At 41.7% G+C, this 26,320-nt stretch overlaps 1 protein-coding gene across 3 annotated transcripts in view; it reads right to left on the bottom strand.

The window, feature by feature from the left end:
- Positions 1 to 25,599, bottom strand: part of EPB41L4B (erythrocyte membrane protein band 4.1 like 4B) — a 180,049-nt gene extending 154,450 nt beyond the window's left edge. For all 3 annotated transcript variants that reach the window (XM_054192140.1, XM_054192141.1, XM_054192142.1), the window contains exon 1: positions 25,261 to 25,599. In XM_054192140.1, coding sequence (XP_054048115.1) covers positions 25,261 to 25,569 — 309 coding nt within the window. In that variant the 5' untranslated portion in view covers positions 25,570 to 25,599. The remainder of the gene's footprint in view (positions 1 to 25,260) is intronic.
- Between the last annotated feature and the right edge of the window lie 721 nt (positions 25,600 to 26,320).

Here is a 26,320-nt window from a genome sequence, read left to right as displayed (position 1 = left end):
TCTAATCATCTCAGTAATGCAGTCTCATACACGAAAGCCAAAAAAAAACCAAACCAAAACAAAAAGAACCCTTTATTTTTTTTTAAAAATGTTATCGGCTTTCAGGAAGACATTTACTGTATTCAGAAAATCAAACCAGCATGTAAATATTTATGTGAAATAAGATTAAGGGCCCTTTATTCTAAGAGTGTAACTCCTTAACACCTTAGATTAAGTGCACCAAGAAATTCACAAAAATGAGTTTTCTTCAAAATTGCATAAAAAAAATAAGCAAGCCCTCCTGGCATGTGTGTCATTCAAGAGTAGAAAAAGAAAACAATCAGGAATCAAAGCAGGTGTCACTAGTAAGGGCTGTAGCATAAATGTCTTTTTCAAATTGCACACACACGCACAAGAAAAAACAACATTCCAGCCTCATTCAAGTTTAAATTGGGATTCAGAATACCTAAGGGCTGGTATGAAAGCATCCATTAATTCAGCCTTTTTTGAGGGGAGGAGGGGGGAAGACACAATCTCTCATTTATTTAAGCAGCTATTCCAAGAAAACTGATTATCCTTCTAAGGGAATGTTAATTCTTCTGTCTTTTCATTCAGCGCCCGGAACAAGTCATACATACCTGTATTACGTAACAGGATTGAGGCATGCACTCAAATAAATAAAAATCTTTGTGGATGCTTTCAGCAAAATTTTATTTTTACAGCAAGAGATTAAAAAGAGATGGAAGTGCTTGTACTATGAGCTCCTTTGACAGTAGATCATAGAACAAGCACACAGCCAACATGCTGGAGATTTGTCAGAGTACAACGTTAAGTACAATACCACCAGAAATCTGCGCCTTAGCTTGAAATATAGCAAAACCTACCCTGTAAGCACATACGCAGGTTCTGAAACCCCAACTCATTATCACAGGCAAGCATGTTACACCTGTGCAAATTATAAAATTCCTTGCCAAAGGTCATTTGTGACGACTAGAAAAATGTTATAAAGCTGTCTGCAATTGATATATCAATTTTGTGTGGATAGTGCAGTGAGTTTTTTCCCCTCCCATAAAAAAAAATTTAGCCATGAAATAAAGTGAAGTTCACAGCACAAAGAGCATAAAAATCATTATGTGCTTTTCCTATGTTCTGGGTGGCTGATTATCATACAATAGATTACATTATGACATGAAAAGACATACACCAAAGGTTCAGAATTGTGAAATTTAGCTGCAGTTTCCGTGTTTATCAGATGATAGGGAGGAGATAAGGGAATCAAAACCTCATTTTGGTTTCAATGCCCAGCAATATTAATCTGTTCTGAACCTCTGCTCACCACAGCAGCTTCTTACGCCCTCTCTCACTCTTGGAAAGAGCAGGCTATGGTGCCACTTTGTACGCAGGAAAAAAGCTCCCCGCCATTACCTCTCTTCAGTAACTGGGTCTCTCTAAAGAAAACCTGTCTCTGGGGATTCCACATCTCCCAGGCAAGCACCTCGGACTTTTCAGGCAGCATCCAACTGGCATTGTCCATGGAGACTGCTCACCTGTTTGGAGCATAGACTCTAGAACTTCTTTAATCACCCTAGATGTGCGTGGCTTCTGTATAAAAGTAGCTTAGTCCCTGCTGTCCTGCTTCTCTTGCTAATGCCTCATCTCAGCATCAACCGTGCTGAAGAAACGGGGGCAGTGGAAGAACGCAAGCCAAGTAAGACTTGCACAGAGTCCAAACAACCACAGGTTGTGTAAGATCTGTTCCCTCACATTCTGCCTACTCTCATCCCACTTGTGGCAACGAATAGTAAATCTCAAAGTCTGCAAGATAAGAATCAGTTGAGTCTTAGCTACCTTTAGCCACCTAAATAAGAACAAAGGATCTGGGCTCCTGCTGAATTATTTTGGGGAAGGGAACACCCAGGATGATGCAGCAGCCCTGCAGACATGCAATACACAAATGCTTTTTTATGCGGAGAGAAGCTGCCATGACTTCTTTCTGAAGTGGAAAAGAGCACCTCTGTTAGATAGCAGTCTCCTTCGACAAACCAGGAACAAAGTCCTCCTTTGCTCATGCTTTTCCCTACCAACAAAACTAATGGACCTAAACATCTCCCGGGGTAAAAGCGACTTGGGGAAGAATGAGTGCAACTAACATTCTGGTTTAGCTGAAACAAAACCAACATGCTAAGCAACTGGAAAGCATAGGAAAAGGAGGTGGAAGGACCACTGCAGCACCTTAACCCAAGTTAACTAAAGCAGACAGTGGCTTACCTAGCTGTTCACACTGAATTGATTTCAGGGAGTAAGCTTCAAGAATGAGCAACTGAAGACAGTACATGAGCAGGGCTCAAAAATTACTTACTATATAGGCTGCAATACTGGCAAGCTAAAAATTACTTAAGAACTGGAGCTAGCATAAAACACATCTCCTAGAGATTTTTAAATAGTGAAATGTGAGGGATGAGCTCAGGTGAAAAACACCTACTTTTATCAGTAATACAATCTTGAAAAAGTTTTCTATTGCATGGTGGACCAGTCTTGGTCTATTCTTTAAAAAAAACAGTTTCCAAAATGGAAGAGAGTGAATCTGAGTGGCATCTAAATACTGTTGTCTGCTAGACTTGCACTGACACTCTACTTTCTCAAATCCCCAGCCCCCAAACCGTACTTCAAAAGAAGTAGGCATAGAGAAGACTGAGGCAACAAAGGCAGTCTGAAGCTTGACACCTGCTTCAGAGCACAAAGCATGGTATTTTCTGCATAGAGAAACAGATCTACACCAAATCTGAACTATGGAAGAGAAATTCATCACGGTTGGCTGCATATCACCTGCCAAGATAGCCTACCAGATCTGTGTTTGCTCTAAGCAAGTGAAAGGCCTATTGAGATACCACTGTTTGCACTGCCTGCTTGCCTCTTGAGAGGGGTGGAGCACTGGAATACGCAGGTCCCAGCTTGTTGGCACCACAATAAACTCAGAAATACTCATCTTATTCAGGTTCTGTCCAGAAATTTTATTTGCGTCTTCCAAAGTTTCAAGTACGGTGTTGTGGAGTTAAACGGCTCTCTGGGACTAAGAACCAAAGTGAAGTAAGACCTGAAACATGATTTCAAGGAGGGGAATGCAAGACCATATAGGCTATATACAGGTGCTACTGGACAAAAAGATCACAATCTCAGTATGCCCAAGGTGTTCATCATCAAAAAATGGATTCAAAATCCTCAAAAATGGGTAAAAATACCCAATTACAAACTACTACAATTCACTGACGTTAGCAATGACATATTTTCACCACAAGCCCCTATTTAAATAGCAGTCCTAAGACCATTCACATTTAATATCATGACTGATAGCATACCACCAGATCATCTTGCTTAGGTCCCTTAATTAAAGGGACACACTACAACTTTCCCTTAAGTGTCTTTTTCCCCCCGGGCCTCCCACCTCCTTAACTCACACCCTTTGAGAAAATAAAATCATCATGCAACAGTTAAATGTCCTTCCAGTGCCACAAGCAGCTATCTTACATTTTCAGTGTGAATGAACCCTGGCCTTATACTCATTTCTAAGGCCCATTTACAATACAGCTGGATCAGTTCTTTCCTAGTTCATTTGCTTTCAATAGGGGCTTCATTCTCAATTCAAATGACAAATTGCTCCAGCAACCACACATACAGATGGCTTCCTCAAGCCCGGCATTTTTAGGTTTAATACAGCCTTTTAAACTGCCAATGTTTTAATTACTATATAACAAATATATATGTTAATTACTTTGAAAGACCTGTGCGAAGTAGACAAGCATTCAACTTTAATAAACAAATACTGCAGCCAAGAAGAATGTTTTAGCTATTGAATAGAGTTCATATTGTTGATTCGTTTCATCTTTGATGCATTTTCCTGGCAAAAAGCTTCTAACAACATGAACTAAAAGAACATAATCCCTTAAACATTAGGAATAAACCCAACTCTGGTGACCTGAATCTGTTCCCATCAACTTCCTTTATATGAAAATTGGCACTCATGCTAAGTGGACAATACAAATAACAGCATTTAATGATTGGTGTTTTCCGGATAAGCTGCCTCTACTTTTTCAAATCACTGTAGGAGAACCATATTTGTTAAAGTAATGATCTTACTCAGATATTGCACTCTACTAAATACTTTCCTCCTTGCTCATTTTGGGCTGTCAAAATTCTTCATTTCAGAAGAAAGATGGCACAGTCATCCCAGTTTCTCAACAAAACAACATCATAATCTGTACTTTATCTTTGCTAGACTTGTTAATTGTACAAAGTGCTTGTGAAAACCTTTATTACTGGACATCACAATTACCACAGGAGGGAGGGGGTAGGAAGGGGAACCAGGACTGGAGTACATTACAGATGTGCACCTTGCCTGCATTTGTTATTAGCCAAGTGTAACATTCAGAGTGATTAGTCAGGAAGCACGAGTCCTGCTTCATTCTATGACACTGGCAGAAGTGCACTGAGGTGATGACTATCAAAGCAGCAACTTGTGATCTGGAGCCATTAAAGGTGCGCACATGCTGCAGCCAGCCACCAAAGTCACATTCTTACTGCCTTTGCCCTTCCTCTCGCTTTTACTGCTCTTTTATTCATGTGACATTTTAAATTAACACAAGGTTTGCAACCTTTACACCACACCTTCCCCAGCAGAGGCTGTAATCTCATTAGTTTCCAGAAACCTTATGTCAACCCTGATTTTAAGAACTAATGCGAGCATAACATTTTTAAGAAAAAAAAAATACACCACTACAAAACAGAACCATGACAGTTCACCCTAACTTAAATAAATAAAAGATCCTCCGGCTGTCTATAACAGAATGTCTGTAATAAAGGCAACCAGAAATTAAGACTACTACTTGACCATAGGAGATGATTATCCTAATGACAGCAGTCAAGTTTCCCCTTATCAAAGGATCTTTTTCTGTCAGGAATTCAAGTCTGGCTTTGACCGCAAACCTTTTCTTTCTTCTTCAGTTCTTCCCTCAAACTAAACAAGTACACCCCTGACAGTTGAAGAACAAAGGCAAAATTTTTTTTTTTTCTTTTTCTAAATAAACTCATCATTTATCTTCCCAAGTTCAGGTTTGCTTTTACATCAAAGACAGTTTTCCCAACACTGTGCTAAGTACTGGTGCCAGTTTATTTAGCTACTGATTTAGAGGTAAGTTTTTATCACTCTGTAGATCTTTAGGTCCCAGAGCTGTACTTGGAGTTTCCTCTGCCCAAAGCAAGTACAGAACGAACCAACATACAATTAAGATAGGAAGTCGGGAAACAGTCATTAAAAATTCATGTGAAGAGCACAACTTCAGGAAGGAAATGTGAAACCCAGAAACTGTTAAGTGTCATGAGTTTGGTTTGTCATCACAGCCCATCCCCAAATGAGTCATGGTAACTCAAAACAGAGATCATTAGATAGTCACAAAGCATATATAATGAAGTTTTGTTGGAACAACAGGTGTACTTTAGCATTATTAGAGTAAAAATACCAAGCTAGTGCATTCTGTGAGTATAAGACCACTGAGGAACGCAGTAGATTTTATTCAAATTTACCATGTGTTTATGTATTTTAAAAAAAACCCCAAACTTTCCCAACTCACATCATCTCACATTTGTACCTATTTCTATCTGAGTTAACAAACACTTTCAAATTGTTAAGGGTGGGGAAAAAAAACCCAACACACACACTCTTGACAATCTCAGGTTGATGATTTTTTTTTTTTCCTAAAATCGTGCAGCAAATTGAAGACACGTTATTTTTTGTCAAGACTGCTGTGTGAGTATGCAAATTCAATGTGTCAAAAAAGAATGACTACGCTGAGTTGCATGGTTTGTAACATTCTTTCTTACTATTATAAACAAATTATGATAAATTCCACAGGCTTCCAGTAGAGTTAATGCAATCTCTGCCTTTAATACAAAAATATAAGAGTTCATCTTTGTTTAGAAAAATGCACTTCGAATGGATTGCTATAAGCTGTTCGTTTGTAACTTCAGTATTTTGCCATTAATCTTTTCATGTGTTAATGCTTAACATTCCATTTAACTAAATCCAAATATCGCTACGGTTATAAAAACCAGTTTAACCCACCTTTTGACTGTTATTTTTTTACTGAGCTTCAAGACATGGTCTTATTCACTAGAAGGCCTAAGCCGAACAACTTGTCAAAGCTTTTCCCCGGGTTAAACAAACTCTACACACCAAAGCACCAAACTTCAGAGCATCATAATTGTCTCTACTACTTGACTGTCTAAATAATACTTCATTTGCCATGTTTCAGGGAAGTCAGTTTACAACCTTTCTCCTCATCTAATCAAAACGAATACAACAGCCCTACTTCACTTTAAAGTATTGTCTAAAATTACATTAGCAGTCTCAGGTTGGCAGCATCATTCTCCTGCCTTTGTTCTTTAATGACGCTTTATAGATGACAGTCATAAGGCATGCCTTCCACAGAAATGAAATTTTCTCCACAGGTTTAGTTTTTGAAGGAGCCATATTCCTCAATAACAAGGTCCCAGACAAAGTTAAGACATGGGTGGCAAACACTTCTTCCACACACCGTCCTCAAGTATCAAAAACACACTTCCTATCAGAAAAAAACATGAGTTCTAGCCTCAAAAAGTTTTTAACAAAAGATGAAGTTCAACACAAAATATCCAGAGAAAAGAATATGCTTCTGGACATGGGAGAAGGTAACTAACTACCATTTGACTTACTCATTCCTCCCAGGTACTTATGCAAGTATACATTCTGTCCACCAGGCTGGAAAACAATATGCAATGAGCTTGGCACATCAGAGTAGAGAGTATTTCCAATTCAGAGAATGAAACAAAGCACGCAGAACTGGTGTGAGATGGACAATCACTGGGGAAGACAGGTTAGCTCTGTTAGAGCCATACTGAGACAAAAATCCAGCTACAGCACCAGTCACATTAACACAGGCTTGAAGATATTGGCCAACGCAGTTGAATCTGATGGGAAAGGATTACCACAGTAAAATAGCTGCCTCCTGTGTCGGCAGCATGAAGTTTGGCGAAGGCTGCAACAATCACTTGGCAGATTCTTAGAGGTTTACATATAAAAAAAGTGGAACATCGATGTCTTTTAACTACTGCTCAGGAACGTGCAGAAAAAGAACAAACTAGAGATAGCACTAAGAAAAATAAGAAGCGGTGATATCCCTCCCCCATCCTTACCAATGACAAAAAAAAAAAACAACAAAAAACTAAAAAATGCTGGACCATCCTGAAAAGCAGCTCCATTTAAATGGTATCACTGAGAAAGGACATGATCTGAATTCCTTCTTTTGAGCATATTCTTTAAATTCTGTTCAATCTGTTACCCATGTACAAAGCCAGGAACAGTTCAGGTTACACATGTCATGCTGATAGCAAATTTCAGATTCAGGTGATAGCTGAAATCTTGTTCATAATTTACGGTGACAACTTCATACTAAAAGTATCAAAAAAAAAAGCAGGGAATGGTCTAGTTTGAATGAGATACCAGGTTGAATTTGAAGGATGATCAGCTTAGAGACAGAGGGAGAGGAGGTACAGAAGAAAAGAAAAGAGGTTGCTCTTCCTCTCCCCGCACTCCTTAACATAAGATTCAATTAACATTCAACTCCACAGCACTATAGGAACAGCACCTTTCAGATCAAGACTATCCTTGAAAAAGCACGTAAAGATGGTAAACTAAAATACTGGAAGCGACACTAACTTCACTGTTTTCTACTCTGTAGCTAGTAACCCAACGCAGGAAGTACTAGAGGACTCTTACACTTGGGGACTAGCACAACCAACTAAAGGTGATAGTCTCGTATTTAAATGCAGAAGCTTAAAAGCAGTGTTGGCAATAAGCAGAGAAAGCTTGCCTTTTCTTTCTAGAGGAAAGGAAGGAGTTTAGCTACAGGATTTTGGCAACCCTTAGGGCAAATGCAGCTCGACCAAAAAGAAGTACATTGAGATTTAGTTGAGATAGGTTAGTTCCCTACCCTTAAACACATGGTTATTACAAACCATATACAAGCTTATATACACATATATATAAACAAAGTTAAAAACATACGAATTGATTTGTCATCTCTATTACAACTGCAGACAGCCCTCTTGCTATTAGTTTATCTGAACTGCACACACTGAGTCTAGCAGTTAGAGCAAAACCAATTTGACAGAAGTCTACACACCTACTCCACTGGTACTGGTAAAGTTGTAACTACAGTAAATTAAAGCATTTCGGATTATGCACGAGACATGAGTATTGCATTTAAACTTTGCCTATTCTGATTTATTTTACACTGACAGAATGAACTAGTAATTTGTGTGTTTAGACAAGTCATAAACTTATATGAATTCAGATGAGGACTTTGTTTCCTCCCCCCGTCAGAATCAGCAGAAATGTTTTAACAAAAAAAATCTCGAAGTAATCACACAGTTTAACTTCATTAATTTGGAACTGCATCCCCAACCCCACCCCTCCACCCTGTTAACCTAAAGCACTTGGGCTGGAGTAATATCAAACCAAATTTTATCCTCCAAAATGAGAAGTTCATGACAGATGTTTGGCTTTCTGTAATTACAAGTGTGTAAATCACTAATACATACATAGAATACCTGTAAACTCTCTAGATTAGTTGTAGTAGAGATAGAATCGTATTTCAGTAAAACACCAGCTTTGTCTCTGCTTTAGCACTACTGTTAAAGTTCTTCATGACCAGCTTCATGTAAAAAACTAAGTTTTTAATTTAGGCTTATTGGGTATTCTGCAAGGAAAGCTCCTCTTTGCCACCCTACAAGGTTATCACAAGACAGTCACTGCAACCCAATAAGGAATGCCAAAGCAAAAGGAACTTTGTACTGTAACACCACAATACCTTTAGTCAACTTCCAGTATTTGTGTAAGGTGAAATTCTGTTTCTAGAACAAAGTCCAGATAAAAAGGCACCACCGCTAAACAAATTTCCTCGGTCTCACGCTAGTCAAGAGGCTTTGCATGTACAGACTATAGGTTATGTTTCTATAGTTTACCAACCCAATTTCTCTTGCAGACAGTCTTTTAGGTCCCATTTTGTCCAGTATAAAACCCGAAACGTGTTCCTGAAGGACGTTCACAGTAGCTTCTGGGGGCTTCCCAGACGAAAACCCCTACAGAGGAATATTGTGAGTGTAGAAAAAGCAGTGCAGAATCATACCAAGAAGCCTGACGGGGCGAGCAACCACTGCTCCCATCTCCTCAGAGGACCACAACAGTGCTCAACTCCCATGACACCTGTCACACTACAGGCATAGAGCTACTAAAGTAAAACAGCAAGATCACAGTAACACAAGAGCAAAGGATGTGGTGATTCTTTGCTGGTAAAGCATGCTAGAAGTAGACTTGTCCTTACTAAGATGGAGGCCCAAATTGCCAATCTTGCTGCAGCTGTTGAACAGATCAGTACTCTGCAAAGCTCGTTCTCCCATGACTCTGCTAGAGATCACCTTCTCCTCCGCAACACAAAACATGTACTTTTTATCTCCATCACTGCAGTGCAGTATCTCACGGTTTAAACTCTTATCTGGTTATTCAACAGACAGCCTAAGATACAGGCACATAAACATCCTTCTGCCAGTTTAGTCACAGAGCAAGACAACTAAAGGCAATAACGTCTTAGGCAAATTCCAGTCATCTTTTTGCAGCCGTTTATCAAAGCCTCAAGTCTTTCTGTCCAGATGGGGATTACAGACATTGTCACCTTACTACCCATACAGTATAACATCTCCAAAGATGCTTTGGGAGCATCACAAGAGGAGCAACAAATGCCTGCGGCTTAAAATAAAAAAAAAAAAAAAAAAAAGAAAAAATTAATCAAATCTTAAATTGGAAACCTTCACCCAGGAACACTAAAAAACAGCACCTCTCAGCTCCCTGGTCAGTATGCGTTCACCCTTTAGCTTCCCAGCCCAGGAACTCTAGCTGATCTCCCTCACCTTGCAGTTGCAGCACAATGTCCCTGACTACACGGATACAGGCACGCATGTGCACAGAGAAGCACCAGATGGCCTGGGAACTCTGTTTTCTCAAGCATTTTGAAAATTGGATTTATTCCACAAGCCATTAGGAAACACAACTACTTGCTCATAAGAAAGATAATCCTGCAGCAAAACTTTGTTTCCTTGATTTTCCCCTCAAAAAAACGTTTATACAAATGTTTAAAATAGTTGTCATTCTAGCTGAAACCTGTCTTTCTAATGTAACTTGTGTATTTGGAACTAAAAGCATATTTTCCACTGGAACTTTTTCAGCATGATTCAGAACTGTCCATTTGTGCTTTCAAGACATAAATAATCTTCCACCTGCTTCTTAAAAAGTGTTGGTTTAGATCACGTTCTTAAAGTTTCTTTCCATAAGTGTGATAATTTAATCATTAAACCTTGTAAGGTTAATTTAAAAAATGCAACATGAAGTCAAACTCATCCACAGTTTAGTTTCCAAGTGAAAGACTAAACTAATCAAGGAATGAGAAATTTCAATTCAAAGATTTTATCTTTCCATTTTACTCACAATCAAGAATTACTGCATTTGTACTAGCTGCAAGACTAATTTCTGGAATGTCTACAAATAAAGATTTACAATTAAACTCAGACCACTTGAATTTTATGGATCCCTGACAGGTTAGGAATCCAGGCTCTGCTCAATGCAACATCATTTTCCCTCAACAGTACAGGTGTCTTTCACCTCACTTGCAGCCAGCCTCAAAGGGCTAAGAAGAGTAGGGGAAGTACTCCATCACAGGGTATCTGCGTCAAGTAACAACCACAAGATCTTTTCAACCCTGGTTCTATTTGAAACTCCACAGGTGGAACCTAGAAAAAGGCAGCCTTCTTTAAAATTCCTAGAATTTTTCCAATTTCAGTATCAGCTTTGTTATTCTTATCAATTCTGGCTCCCTATTAGATTCTGAAAATAAAAGCTAGAGACAGCTGGGTCCAGTCAGCAATAAATTAAATACGAGCAGCATAATTTATACCACTCATCATGATTTCAAGAAAATTAAGTCTCATAAAACAAGTTTAACTGCTTCCTCCATAAGACTGCACATTTATTTGATTGCAGCAACAAAGAACCTTAGGATATGTTGCTGCAAGACATCTGACTTTGGCACAGAGGAGCTCTTGCAGCACGAGCTTGAGCTACGGTGACATGATTTCTGTCACTGAACCACTTTGCTGCAGCAACTAAGCATTTCTTCTCCACTTCATATTAATCTGCCTGACTTCAGTGGGGCAGACGAGGAGCACTCACATGATCAAGCTATGAGAGTGCTAAGTACATGAATCAAACCATTCCTAAAGTGATTATTTATACCCTCAAGGCCCAACTCAACCAGGGGTTTTACAGTCCTTTTGCCTTAAAGAGCTCCCGTGCCCTCTGTCGGGTTTTTCCCTGCTGCTTGGCCCCTTACTTATGCCATACCTTTAATAAGTTTCTGTCAATCAATGCTGCAAAAGCATTTTTTTGCAGTGAAACATCCCTGGATCTGATCCCTGACCTGGCTTTCGGCACAGCCCCACAAACAGCTGAAATGGCAGGTACCTGCCTGCAGCACCAGGATGGGAACGAGAAGCCAAGAACTCTTTGAACTCGTATTGACCATAAACACCCATACTCTCAAAACACAGCCTATGAGAGAGTCTGACAAAAGCAAGCACAAGCATTCCTAAAATAGATGCGAGTAGTCCACGACAGGCAGATTTAAAAAAAAAAAAAACACCATAGGAAGGGAAAGGAGGAAAGCAGCCAGCCACAGCAGCACTGCCAGTGCAATCCAAAGCGCTCTGCTCACAGTCATTCACCAGACAGTTTTTGCTGGGAGGGAACTAATAAAATCACTCCTGCTGAATTTCACAAGACTGTCATGGTATCAGGAGATGATGGGTCTTGTTGGTTGTACATGCCGATTTGCATCTCTTGGGGATGCAGAACTGCATCAACGCACTGTAGTTGAATTCAGTGAGATCACAGGTCACACAGAGAGGGGAAAAAAAGGTTCACTCGCACTCACTAGGTCAAAGATCATGCCCTGGACTTCAGCAGCACTGTTAAGAACTCTGTTTTAACAATAGAAAAACAACTGACCATGAGCTCTCAACGTGATGCTACAGTTAAGAAAGTAAACATGAGCCTTGAATGCACAACAAGGGAACAGTAAGTAAGGAGTAATGCCATTTCACATACATTCAACAAACCATAACAACAACACTGCTGTGACCAGCTCTGCACATTGTGCACAAAGTCAGAACGAAGCCACAAAGAATAGTTTTGAGTCTGAAAAGCATCTGGAAATAAATTTTGTTTTTATCTATTTAGGCAATCAAAGATAAGACTAAGAGTTGGGTTGCATGTGAATTGCACGTACCTTCATGGGGAGAATATTTTTTCCCCATAGTCCCAGGACTTTTCATCGCATGATGAAAAGGGACTATAAAATATCAGGCAGGGACCATAAAAATATCAGATACAATGAAAGACCTGTTATTATTCTGAAGAGTGCACGTACAACCTGAGTAAGTAACTGCTTCTCATTAAAGACTCTTAAAGGCCGATAAACTAATGAGATCCAAGGAGAGAACTGATGCTAAAAAGTGACAAGCTTAAAACATGCCCTTGGAAGAAGTTCTAGAGACTGATCAGGGAAGGAGAACAGATTAAGTGTTCACAATGACCATTTTCTGACCTGAAACAAATCTACAGTTCTGAACCTATTCATTTACAAGCCATCCATATGACTAACACTCCAATATAATTTAAAGAGTGATAGTCCAAATGATATCAAGGGAGAACAGTCAGTTGACTTCCATTTAACATCACCATTACAGCCTTAACAAAAGATGTTAAAAGGAGGAATGAACGAGAACTGAGACAGCTGGAATCTGCTAGCCACTTACCCAAAGCAATATTTCTTCATTAGCAAGTGTGGTAGCTCTACCAGAAGTGGCCATGAAACAGCCAGGGCTTTGGGGGGGGTGTGCAGAGATACAAACAGGTAACAATAATCATATTAGTGGTTTTCTGCAAATCCTTCATTCTAACAATTCCCTTTGAAAAATAACGGCTTGTAAAAACAAGAAGCCCTGTTAGTATGTATATGTTTGCACTCATTTAGTCAGGCCGTAAGAAAACTGTCTCCCTCCCTACCTACTCAAGCACTAAAGTACAAAAAACAACAAAAATAACACGAGTGATAAATCTTAGCTACCTCAAACATCAATTCCATTCCTTACTGCCACCAGGAATCTGCAGTCTCACAAGGGCTTTCGAGATACAAAAGTCACTTTGAGTAACACCATAAATTCATTTAGCTCTGAAGCCAAAGCTGCACGCTTGCCTCCTAGCACTAACTATGGTGCCTGTTTCTGCATTTATAACCTATCCTTGGCTATAAAACCACTCCGAGTTTATTAACACTGCAGGTTATGTCCATGTACAAGACAGAAACAGAAGCATACTCCAGAGCACGCATTTCCTCATCAGCCCTGCACCCAGCCTCCCACTCGAGGCGCTGCCTCTTGAAGGGCTTCCGCTGCCATCTGCGCAGAGGCAGAGGTTGCCTGAGTTTGAAAAGTATGTTCTGGGAAATTCCAAACAAAGCAGATGACAGTCTTGGAAGTGGTCACATCTTGTCCCTCTAGAACTGCACTAAATTCATATTTTGCCGTCAGGGACATTTTTTCAACGCCACAAACTGCTGTTGGATTGCACCGGGGTCAGTCAACTCTCTGGCTGTTTCCAATGAGTGCTTTCACTTTGCGTACCAGACCACAGAAACAAAAGAACTTCATTCTCCACCTCACTTGCATCAGCTCTGCAATGCAGACACACTATTAGGCCATTTTACAAACTAGTACAAAAGGCTTGCAGCTTTCTAAGAGTCACAAAAGGGGAAGTGGGAGAAAAGCTTTCTTCCTAGATACATAGTGGGACTTGGGAGTCTGACCCAAAATTCCTGCAGGGAAGCAGGCGGCACTGTTCAGAAAGCTGCTCTCTGTAGGGAGAGCTCCCCAGGCCTGGGACTTTTCACAGGATCTATATTTGGTAGCTCCCACAAAGTCATTTAGCGCTGCCCTAGTCTTGACAGCCTTATCCTGTTAATGAGGTTATTGCATGTGCAATAAAGAGGAATTTGTACTCTTTCAGTATCACCCTATCTTCCTTGCAACCTAACCATTCATTTGCCCTGTAGCTTGCAAAAAAACCCCAGCTTTTCCAAACACCTTGCTGAAGATTTTGGTATTCCTTTCAGGCTCTATCTGCCTTAAATTAAGATATACCTTTTTGATTTCAGTAAACAGTAACATGCCTTGGAAATCCTGAAAGCAGAAGAAACAAAGGTCATTTTGACGACTATCCTTCAAGACAGCACTTGCACTTCAGCTTGCCCACTTTCAACAGCTCCTGAAAGTCACAGTGAAGCCTCAGAGGTTCTTCAGACTATTTTCCTCTTCCTAGAAAGCTTCCAGCACGCACCTTACTGAAACAGCTGGGAAAGTTCTCCACTCTTGGCATTACACAGATGATGAGAAACTGACAGTTGTAACAGGGGAAAAAAATCTGCTTTTTGAAACAAACTTCTGCTTAACAATATTTTCTATTTATGAAAGATCACATCTTTTTGCTTTGTCTGACAGTTTTTCAGATTATGATCATGCTGGAAATGTTTTCGTACTCTGTCAAAGTAAGATAAAATTCTTCTAGAAGAAATACTTCTATCGGTATCTAATAGCATAACACGTGGGAGGAAGAAATCAAGGTCCCCTTTCCTGGCCATAACCATATTCTTAAAGCAAAATCATTGCCAAAACAGCTGAATTTAAAAAAAATAAAAAATACACGTCTCGATCAAATTATAAACCAACATATGCTGGGTGTTTAACAGGAAAATACATCAAAACCCAAGCACACAAACTTTAAAATGATAATGTTTGCTGGCAAATTTCAATAGCAGCAAACAAAACCCACTTGTTTTTGTTTCAGAGCGCTTAATTTTTCTATTCCCACTGCCCTCCCAGAAATGCAGTCATCAACTTCAGCCTCTTTTCCTAGTATACAGACAAATGCTCAAACTCTTTCCCCATAGTTTGTTAACATCTTTACTTTTTAAAGCCAGAAATGACGCCTCAGAAAGGTTTTACTATAGGATGAATTTATAATGCAAATTGTGCATCAACATGCTGCACAGGAAAAAAGCGATTGTAAGCAGTACCAACAAAAGAAGGGATGGCTCAGAGAATTCAAGAGGAAAAAGAAGTGAAGGTGGTGAGTAACCTCAGCTTGTTTCCAATTCTAAATTTAAGAATACTATAAAAATATTTGTCATGTAGATTTATTTCCTCATTGATTGACCTCCTAAAATATACTAAGCCCCTTTCATGAACTACCAAAATCAATCAGTTAAAAAAAAAAAGTTCCCCTCCCAGTACCTACTGTTTGCAACAAGCAATTTGAGTACTGTGGTATATTTTTTTGATGTCCCAAAGGCTCCCCCATTTTCACACCTAAAAACAAGGGTTTGATTCCCTATTTTACAAGTTTTGCAACAGCTCATCCAATGCCAAAAAGCCAACTGTGAAATACCATTGTATGATGAGGAGGGGAGGGAAGGGAGACAGAGAAGACATACAGGCAGATGATAACTTAAGTAATCAGCTTAAAGGAGAAAAGGAAAAGCTCAGTTACAGTCAACATTTAACAGCTTCACCGGCCTCTGTAAAACGAGTCAACGATCTCTGCTGTTTTGGTAAGTAGCCCCCCCCCCATTAAAAAGAAAGTCCATTAACATCTTTTAATTAACTGGAAGGCACGCAGAATTAATTGTGCAAGGCAGCGGCTGGGCACGCATAGAGCCATCCCACAGCTAGGTGTTCCACGCCACAGCTCACACGCGGCCACGGCAGGCGAAATTTGTGGGAACAAGTCATGAAGCAGGGCTGGGAACGCTCCCTCCTCGGAGAACGGGGAGGGAGATGTTGGTAACAACGGAGATGTTGGTAACAAATAAGAAAACATCCTGCCACCTTCTCTTCATCGCTGAACAGCAGGGAAAGAACAAGAAAAAAAACCAAACAAAAACTAAACCAACCCCAAGACGTGAAATAGCAGGAAGAGGGAGGAAAAGAAATGAAGTCTTTTGTACAACATACAGGTTATATTGCTGCTCTATTAAACCGGCTCTTCCCTCCACAGAGCTACAGCAGGACATCGGAATTCACGCAGATACATATCGGCACTCAAAGATTGCAACATGAGTGAAGATAAGTAGATATTGCCGACTGGACTTAACAATTCCAGGGTGCTGCCTACCCTAGTGATACAACCTATTCTGCAGAATACCAGCACTCTTCACTTATTTGCTTAATTCAAAGAGATAACAGACTCATCATTCATCATCTCTCAAAGCAAAGCACTCATGGAAGGTTCATTATTCAGGAAGAATTTCTACTCAGTAAGTAGCCTGAATATAAAACCTACATAACTGAGGATTTGCATCTCTACTGAATAGTGATCTTTGTTGCAACACAACGATTGTACAGAGTACTGGCATTTTCAGTTCTGCTTATGAAAATGGAACTTCTTGGGTTTGGTCTTTCAACACAAATGCATGCCCTCAATTTAAAATCATACCATACCACAGCTCTGGGAACCACTAATAAGGTATGAAAAAGATTTATTTAAATGACAGAAAACAGCCTTGACCAATTCCGGATGAGAACAAGGAAGAAGGAGGAAAAACTTAATAGGACTGCTCCTTTTCTCACAAAACGTGCAAAACATTCACTTGCACATTTAAAGCAGTTTGGTCATTAAGTAATTTTCTTCAGACGTAACACCAACCCAAAAGATGTGATGCAGTTAGCATGCATACTTTATCCATCAATATTAAAATGAGAATTTGTTCACAGACCAGGATTATGTTAAAGCTTCACACGGCCAAGTGAAATTGCCTATCGTCTGATACATAACCTACAAGACCCCACATAGTGAAATGTACACAGTAAGAAACTTTAAACTTAAAAATGGGAAGTGGTTTCCTTGTTTAGTCTCAATTCAGGCAGAAACAGGTGTTTTCCCAGCCAAGACTGCTAAGCTACAAAATTCCTCTCAAGTCTACACTTATTTATATATATACAACACCAATGAAAATAACGCATACAATCAATCACTAGTACCACAAAAAACTACTGTGAAAAGCATTATTTTCAAACCACAAAAGAATTCACCCTTGGATAAGTTATCCTTTGAAATAACGTTGCAGTCTATCATAATTTAATTACAGGTCACAATCCCTAAGTTATAACACTATGCTTTTCTAACTGTATATTTGATACTCGTATGTTCATATGAGTCCAGGTTCTTCAAGAGAAAGGACCTAGACTCTGCACTTATTTGTGTAGAGTTTGTTGTATTTCACAAACATTAAATTGGATCCTCTGTTAGAATTTCCAGTTTCTATTTATCACATAAACTATACCACATGTATTAAAATCATGAAATACAGTAACTTCTCGATTCAATGTGTTTGTTAGTATACTTAAAAAAAAAAAGAAAGAGGACATTTGGTATTTGTTTGGATAAACTATCTGTGGTTCCATAACAACAAGGAAGGGAAATAATCTGAATCTGTGCAGATCAAAAACATAAACAGACAACAGAAATTAACTCTTAATATTTTTCATGCTTCGTAGTTGGAGTTTGAGTCTGGAACTTCAACAAGTATTTCAAAATAATCTCATCACAATATAGCTAATGGTCCAGGGCATACTTAAATTGATTCATAGAAATAAATGGAAATAGCAAGTCAAATGAAGAGCAGATGGTCACTCTAAACACTTCATTACCCTCCAACCTTTTTCTTTCTAATGCAGAAAGAAAAAAAGAACATTTACCACAGTCTGCATTGGAAAACAAATACTAAAAAGCCCAATGTATTTGTCAGGTAATTTAAAATACTAACTCAGCAATACTGTACATACAGTTAACAGCGGTCAACTTCATCATTCTAGCAAAAAGTAAAATAAGTTACTTGTACTTACCCTTATATTTTACTTTGCAAAGGGTCTACCAATTCAATGACGTATATGTTCTCCCTTCTCTCAACCTTCTTCTCACACCATTTAAGTTTTCAAGTTCGTTTTTATAGTTCTCATACGAAACTATGAATTTTTAAAGTGAGGAGGCTTAACCTTTGAATTAACTATTTCACCATTCGCCACCAATGCCTCCCTTAATGTCTGCTCTACAACTGGGAATGCCCAGGACAAGTGGTCACCTGCCCTTGACAGACAGACAGCTTTCCTAGTCAAGCTGGCTGAACGAGCTGCTGAGCCAGCCACAGACCTTCCGCGGTCCAGACCCCTGGCCACAGCCGTGAAAATGGATTTTCAAGGGGAAAGAACAGGACCGAGGAAAGTTTTAAATTTCTGAAAACTGCAGAGAACCACGGAAATGATCTTAAACTGGTAGGAGGGAATGGGACAGAAAACTACGCTCAAGGCCCCAACCAGAAGGAAGCAGACCTCTAGTGCTCTTTGAAATGCTTCCCAGAAGAGATCCTCCATGGTGAACTGTTTTGCAGCTTGTGCAGCTGCTCCTGGGATGCACAGAAAACTGCTTTTACAGATCGGGAAAACAGAGTGGGGAAAAAAACCAAAAACAACACGCACAACTAAGAGAAATCTGCCCTTATTAAAGAGAAAATTCAGTAGGTACAATGCTAATAATACCGACGATAGCCGCATAGAAAAAGTATAAAGGGTTGCTCAGGGAGGAGGGTGCAAAGGAGAAGGGTGAGTGGAAAAGGTTGGGAACAGAAGGCTTAAATAGGAAAACAGACTTGCGCTCAGAGAAGGAGAAACACTAAATGAAGCCAGCCTGTCAGAGAAAGTTACAGGAAAAAAAGATATTTACAGACGGGCTACAAGTAGAAGCACAAGGAAGTGCACAAGGAAGAAAAGCACACACAGAGAAGCAGGGATAGAGATACCTGTCCCCTCTGTTTCAGAAAAGAACCGGATAGATAATACATCCCATACTTTATATACCATTTCTAGTTTCTTCACCCTTTCAGCCCGTCTCTTCCTGTACTGTTTTCTGCCATCCAAACAAAACTAGTTCTCTGCTTGCTTTTCTATATGGGCTGCACTTCCAAAGTCTCTTTACTCTTACTTTTTACATGCCCAGACATCCTTTTTCCTCATCAGGACCACTACTAAGAGCCTGAAGCTACAGGTTTGCTACCCAGCAGTCTAGTCTGGAACACAGCCACTGGGAAAAAAACCAAAACAAAACAAACAAACCAACCCAAAACAAAAACGCAAACATACTAGATGTACAGTGTTTAAAAAAAAAAAACCCACGTATTTTCTAACTCTTCTGAAACTTTTCTTATTGACCATCTCCATTCAAATCCATGGTTGTCTTCAGAGTTTCTCCAGTGCTGATGATTGCATAGTTAAGTCCAGTGCAAACAGCTGCTACTGAAATGCGTTTTTGTGCTAACAAACAAGAGGACCAGACACATTGACATTTCCCATGGTTACTTTCCTAAGCATAGCTGTGTTCTAGTCCATTGTAAAAAGGCTTCCGAAAGAATGCATACAACAACCTTATCTTCTCCCCATCTCTTCAAACACATAAGCTCTCCACCAGAGAATTAGTACCAGGTGCTCATACTTTTGTCTTTGCGGTATACTACTCTCATCATCAGCTTTCTCCCCCTTACTGGTTGTCAGCTCTTTGCTGCGGTGATCCTGTTACGCTGTCTATCTGTAATGCATTGAAAAATGGTATTGGTTTCTATAAACAACTAATGGAACTCACCAGCAGAATTTATCTAACGTATGCCAAAACAAAGTGCTGGTCATTGTCTCCGTCTTTTACTATGTTCTGTTGAAATGTCCTTTATATGCTGTAGATTTATTGGAGAAGTTTGGTGAGCATGTCAAGCGCCTAAAATTCCCTGATCTTTCTCAAGAGCCTAAACCCATGCATTTCTGAAGCCCAGCTTCAGTCACATGTGCATACCCCATCTCATTCCTATTTCTCTGGGGCTGCGTATGTCCCTGGCTTTTAGTACGTGATTCTACTATGAATGCTTTTCACACAACTTCACTATACACAGCAATGCATCACAGTATACGGTACATGCATAACATAATTAAAGGCTACTGCCAGAAGACAGCACATCGAGCTCCGGCTACAGTTACTTGATCAGAGCTGTAAGGTAACAAAGAGGCATTTCAACGGGAGCTGCAGAAGAAAAATAGCCAACCTCTTCTAAAAATGGAGCTTCATCAGTTTATGAAGGGGATTACAGGTGCCCATAGGAGTTCATAAACATGAGAGGCCTTTCCAGTGCTGCAAATATGCTTTTAACAGTTTCCAGCAAGTAATCTAATTTTATGTTGTTGAAAGGTAATTTCTGTGTAAAGAAAGCATATTATGAATCTCAGAAGTGATAAAAGCTTTAACAAATTACTAAAAAATCCTGGTCCCCATCTGATGCAATATATCCATTTGGGTGAGGGGGTAACTCCTCAGTTACAAGACTTCACAGAATGACTTGAATCCAAGTGTCTACACATACACATATTAGTGCATTTCTCTAGAGTCAGTATTCCTGAAATGTCATTAGGAAATCACGTATGATGTAAAAGAAAGAAAAAATTAGTTGTATGTCTCTCACGATATTTATAACTTTATCAAGTCAAATACACTAACCAATAATTATAGGATAGAGATGACTACTCAAGAGTTAATTTGACATTCACGTTTGATGTAAGCATAAAGGCCAGATAGCAAATTTTGCTATGGTCGTGTTACTCCAGCAAGAAAAGGATACAACACAGAGAAGATCGCAGATTAGAAAAGGGTATTGAAGAACATTTACTATCTCTATCCTGAAGTGTTTCCATAGCAGCCGAAACAATTATTAAAACAGATACACCAAATGGAAGGCAAAGTAGTAATACAAAAGCTATCCATCTGAAAATAAGTCATAGATTTGAAGAGTTATATTTGACTTGTTCATTAACTTAATCATTAAATATCACCTACTTTCTAATACATCACACAGGTCTTTGTAATGACGTTCATAGCAGCACAGAAACGTATCAGAGCAAGGAGATTTTTAGAAAGGAGTATTTATGACAGACAACGCATTGACTGCTGTGGCTTCACATCACAGAAAATGTAAGGTATTCTATATCTGCTTTGTAGGATGAGGATTTCCATAGTAGAGTAAGCTTACCATTTGTTCCCTCTTTTTTTATCCCACTTTAAGATTAAACAAACCCAAGAACACCCTACATGTGTCCATTCCCTTCCTGCCCTCTCCCAACTTACCACCAAATACTGTTTTCAGCGGCATTAAGAAAAGGGACATTAATTCCTGCTACTCCGGACAGTCCCACTGAATAGCCATCTTTCATATCCACCCTTTAAGCTTTCATAATATACACTGAATATTGACTCAGTTTTTAGAAATGCCAGCAATCATGCCTTAAAGTCAAAAACATTTGGCTTTTTGGCCTCATCTGAGAGCCATCTATAGACTGTTCCGTTTACGTATTAACTAGCAGGCATCATCACCTCTGCGTAAATGTCAATGCTCTTTCCCTGCTTTCCTTATGTAAGAACACAGCATCATCCATAACCAGTTTTTCTTTCGTTAAAGTCATGAGTCCTCCAGAAAAACAGAGACAAGATTATTTTGACAGCAGAGAGCAGGTGGCCTTCCATCTACCTACAGCTGAGTTACAAAATCTAAACAAATTGTGAAGATACAAGGTAAGTGAAGATACAACACAGAAGATACTAAACAGGTTCTCAATGGTAAAAAGAAATACACTGATACCTATGTAAGAGGGAGGAAAGGATGGTTTTGACCGCAAGTATTTTTCTCTTTGCATCAGTTCTTATAACTGGATTTGAGATGTGCAGACATGTGGTGTCAGGTCAAGAGGAAGTAACGACACCATTTATGCTCCCCCTTCCCATCGTAAATCACCCCACAGCAACAGAACTAGTCAACTGCCACTCACTCCTATACAATGGATCCAACCTTAATAGCATCTCACATTCAACGCAGGGCCCTGAGGAGCCTGTGGACTTAAAAAGCCATCCAGTGCATTATTCTATTTAGAAAGAATACTTTCAAAGTACACGATTCTTGCCTTAAGAGTGAACGGAAAAGCCAGCATCACTAAGCAATCCTTGAAATTTCAAGCGAGAAGCCAAGTACAGAAACCATTATCCAGGGGTATCTACAGCACTCAGAGTAATTTTATGTTTACGTTTGTGTGGGAACAGCTGGGTTGGAAGCAAGTTCAGGAAATCTGGAGAACATGTATAAGTGGAATGATTACGCAGCACCTTAGGAGGGCAGGCCAGCAGATGGGCTAGTCCGAGGGCAGAGGACATGCAGTAAAAAGAATAAAGTGCAAATGCCCCAGAAAGAAGTGGGTGTGGAAATGCAGATAAACAAGAAAAGTGACTCTGGTCACAATACCGCTGTACAGCCTAGAGAAGGACAAGCTAAGGAAGGACTCTAAGATCAGGGTAGACCTCTACTTCTGTTACCACGAAGAGCAGACAAGAGCTTACCAAATATGCAGTTTCCAATGCACATACTACCACATAAATGCTAACATTAACCCTAAAGATAGTTATCAACTTACTGATGTAGGATTTATTCTTCCAACACCACCACCAGCCCCCACAAATGAGAACCCACTGTGGCAGAACCTGATATATTTAACCTGGATAAAAGTCTCAGGGGTTTAGCTTTACTTGAATATTAAAAAAAAACAAAAACCAAGAGCCAAACAAAAACGTCCCCCACCAAACCAAACCAAAAAACCCCAATAAGTCCACAAAAAACCCTGAAACATTTTTTCTACATGTATAGCTGAAGTTTTCCCTCAGTCATGTCTTCTCTGTCATTCCTTCACCCAAACAATACACCCTGTAGTCTTTAAAATCTAATAAAACCTTTCAATTACTTCTAAGTGAAGTCTTAGATAGCAGCCTAAAGAGTTGTAGTCACAATGTCCTAATATCAGCAAGTTCCTGGAAAGACAACTGGGGTGTAATGTCAGCAGATACTAAAAAGAGCACGTTTTACAGATGCCAGTATCTCCTGAAATAAGTGCTTGTGAACACAATCAGCAGCACAGTAAAGTCCTCTGCAATTATCTACATACTTGACTTTATGGGTAAACTGCTCACTGCTAATGAAGCCCACACTCTCTCCCTTTCCATAAAATTTGAGCCGAAATGGAAAGAAACCACAGTATACTACATATATTTCTCTTTTTTTTAATGGAAAAGATGCTACTGAATTCATTCAGCTTAACCAGTCCTGTACCACAGCTTCCGAGTATTACAGCATTCTGTTTCGGGCCCTAATCCCATAAAATCTAGAGCTGCAAAGCTCAGAGAAACTTTACTGAACAACTTCTATAAATGGTGCAACGCCTCTTTCAGTTTTTCTAACTCTCAGCGTGGGTGTTACTTTTCGTGAAAGAAAGGGAAAAAGCATGAGGAACAGATATGCAATTCAACAGAACAGTTTTTAAATCCTCAAAACACTGACAGCTATTACGTGCTCCAGAGTCCTCCACCAGTCAAGGGGTTTCAGTGAAAAAAAACCAACCTGCTTCTTACCCTGTCTTTGCACAAATGAGCTACAACCACCACACGCGCAGCTCACATTCTGAAAACACTGGCAGCCTAGCCTTCGTTTGGAGGTCAAAAGCAAGCAAGAGTGCTCCACAGCTTCTTTACTGGACCAAGCAGATACTTCCATATACTTTCAATACTCAAGGGCTGAGAAGAGTGCCATTACCTCATTTTCTGATGCTTCAAAACCACAGACCATCTTAAACAGGCTCTACAGCTAAAGCCAAACTCTGATAAATCAGACGGATTATAACCTTAAGCAAAATATTTACTGAGCTTATCTACATAGACCTATATAAGTAAATCCTCAGCATACTGATAACATTCATCAACTCGTCTTTAGAAAAGATTTGTGCCGAGATGTTAGAAGGGCTGCAGCAAGTCATGAAGGAGATGTGAGTAAACGTATTTCCAATACCTGGAAATGCGGGATATCTGGTCTGTAAGGCAAGGGAGGCCTGATAATTCTGCAGCAAGTATCTCTAGGTGGCTCCATTCACATACTTCTATATTCACGTGCAAGAGTCTTACTCCATCTCTTTGGTTTCTTTTAGGCACAAACGATAGGGTTGCCAAATTCCACGTTTCAGTGAAATGATGCCAGTATATACAGATAATTATTAATACGAAAGGCACCTAACAAGATTCAAAAGGTACTCTAAAAAAAACAATACTCTCGCACTACTGGAGATTAAAGTAGTGCACAATTTATCAGGTTGTTACACTCATTATTAGCAAGTTCCCCCACCTGCTTTTGTAGACCAGGCTTAATGGCCGGTGATTATTTGGGTTGAAAAGGAAAGAAGATTAAGCGTTTGTGGGTTTGGTTTTTTTAAAATATGATAAGCTTGCATGCTATTGCACGGCAAACTTGGTTTTCAAGAGGGAGGGAAAAGGTCAGGGGGGAAAAGAAAAAAAAAAAAGGAAGGACAGGACAGGAGCATTTCGCAGCCGTACGAACGTAGGATTTCGGCAAATCCCAAACCCTGCAAATTCGCACTCCGCGTCCCGCCGCTGCCTTTTCAGGGCGGGCGCGCAGCAACGGGGATGCCGAAAAAACACCTACCAAAGCCCCCCCCCCCCGCAAAAAAAAACCCAAACAAACAAACAAAAAAAAAAACGCAGGCAAAGACCAAAACACACAGCTCCGCAGGCCGGCACCGGCCCTTCCTCATTCCTCCAGGAGGGGGAAAAGTTCGGCCCCGGGCCCCGGGGCCGGAGCGGCCCCTCCTAAGAGGTATGGCTGCAGGGGGCTGTTTTTTAGCTGGGGGCGGGGGGGGGAGAAAGGCGCACGCCTCCACAGTCGCTCCGGGAGAAGGGAAAAGGGGAGGCAGAGCGAGGGGAGAGAGCGGTCATGGCGGGGAGGCACGGCCGCGCACCTGGCAGCAGGTGCGGGGAAGGGAGGGAGGAAGGGAGAAACCCGCCGAGGGGGTGGCGGGGACACTGTCGCCAGCAAAGGGGCTTGGTGGGGGTGGGGGACATGATGCGGAGGAGGGATGAGAGATGGCTAGACGCTGTTTTGCAGGCGCCTTACTCACCGGCAGCTCCACGTTGACTTCGGTGCCGTCCAGGAGGAGGACGCGGCACTGCAGCACCGGCTTACTGCCGCCGGCCGCCGGGATGTGGACGGGGGCTCCGGCGCTGTGCACCACCCCTCCGGGGTGCGGCGAAGAGGGGAAGCCTCCCGAGCCGCCGACGACGGCGACAGCGGCGGTGGCTCCACGCAGCCCCCCGTCCCGCTCGTCCCCCTCGCCGCCGAGCCCACCTCGCCCGGCTCCACGCCCGGCTCCTCGCCCGTAGCGCTGCATCGACCGCCGGCCAAAGGTCCTGCGCAGGAACCGCAGCATCCTGGGGGAGCCCTGCCCTGCCCGGCCGCTCACACCCCCGAGCCGGCGGCAGCTCCGCGCCTGGCCCCGCGGCGCCTCCCAGAGCAACGCAGCAGCGCCGCCCGCCGGGTGCCCGCCCGCGCCGGGCGCCGGCCCGGCCCGGCCCGCCCCTGCCGCCCGCTCCGCCCTCTGCAGCGCCGCCCGCCACTGGCACGGCGGGGCGGGCCGCGCCACCGCCCCTCCTGCCGCCGCCGGGGCGGGGGAAGCCGAGCGGCGGGCAGGGGGAGCTGCTGAGGCGAGCGGCCACCTGTGGTGGTGGTGGTGGGGCGAGCGCTCGGCCTGCCGCGCCTCAGCCCCGCTCGCCGCCGGGCCCGGACCACGCCGCGCCGCTCCTCCAAGCGACGCTCCCCGGCGGTCGGGACGATCGCGCCGGCCGTTGGGGCGGTGTTTGCGCGGTGGCTGCCCCTCGCCGGGCCGGGGAGAGCAGAGGAGCGGCGGGGTCGGGGCGCTGCCCGTCTCACCTGCGGGGGCGCGGGGCCTCCCCCGGCCGGGCGCGTTGGGCCCGCCGCCTCCGGGCGCCTCGCCCCGCTCCGGGGTGGGGAGGTGACCACGGGGACCGGCCCGTCCTTCGCGCCGGTCTCGCTGCTCAGCCCCCGCCCCGATCCGCCGTACCCGCCCCTCCGGACGGCCGGGAGATGGGATGAGGGGTGTTAATTAAAAAGCGACAAGGAGGGGACGGAGAGAACTCCACGGGCGCGGGCAGAAGTACGCG

The sequence above is a fragment of the Rissa tridactyla genome, chromosome 2 (genome assembly GCF_028500815.1).
Source record: "Rissa tridactyla isolate bRisTri1 chromosome 2, bRisTri1.patW.cur.20221130, whole genome shotgun sequence".
Taxonomy (NCBI): Eukaryota; Metazoa; Chordata; class Aves; order Charadriiformes; family Laridae; genus Rissa; species Rissa tridactyla.
This window is presented reverse-complemented; position numbering and strand designations above follow the sequence as displayed.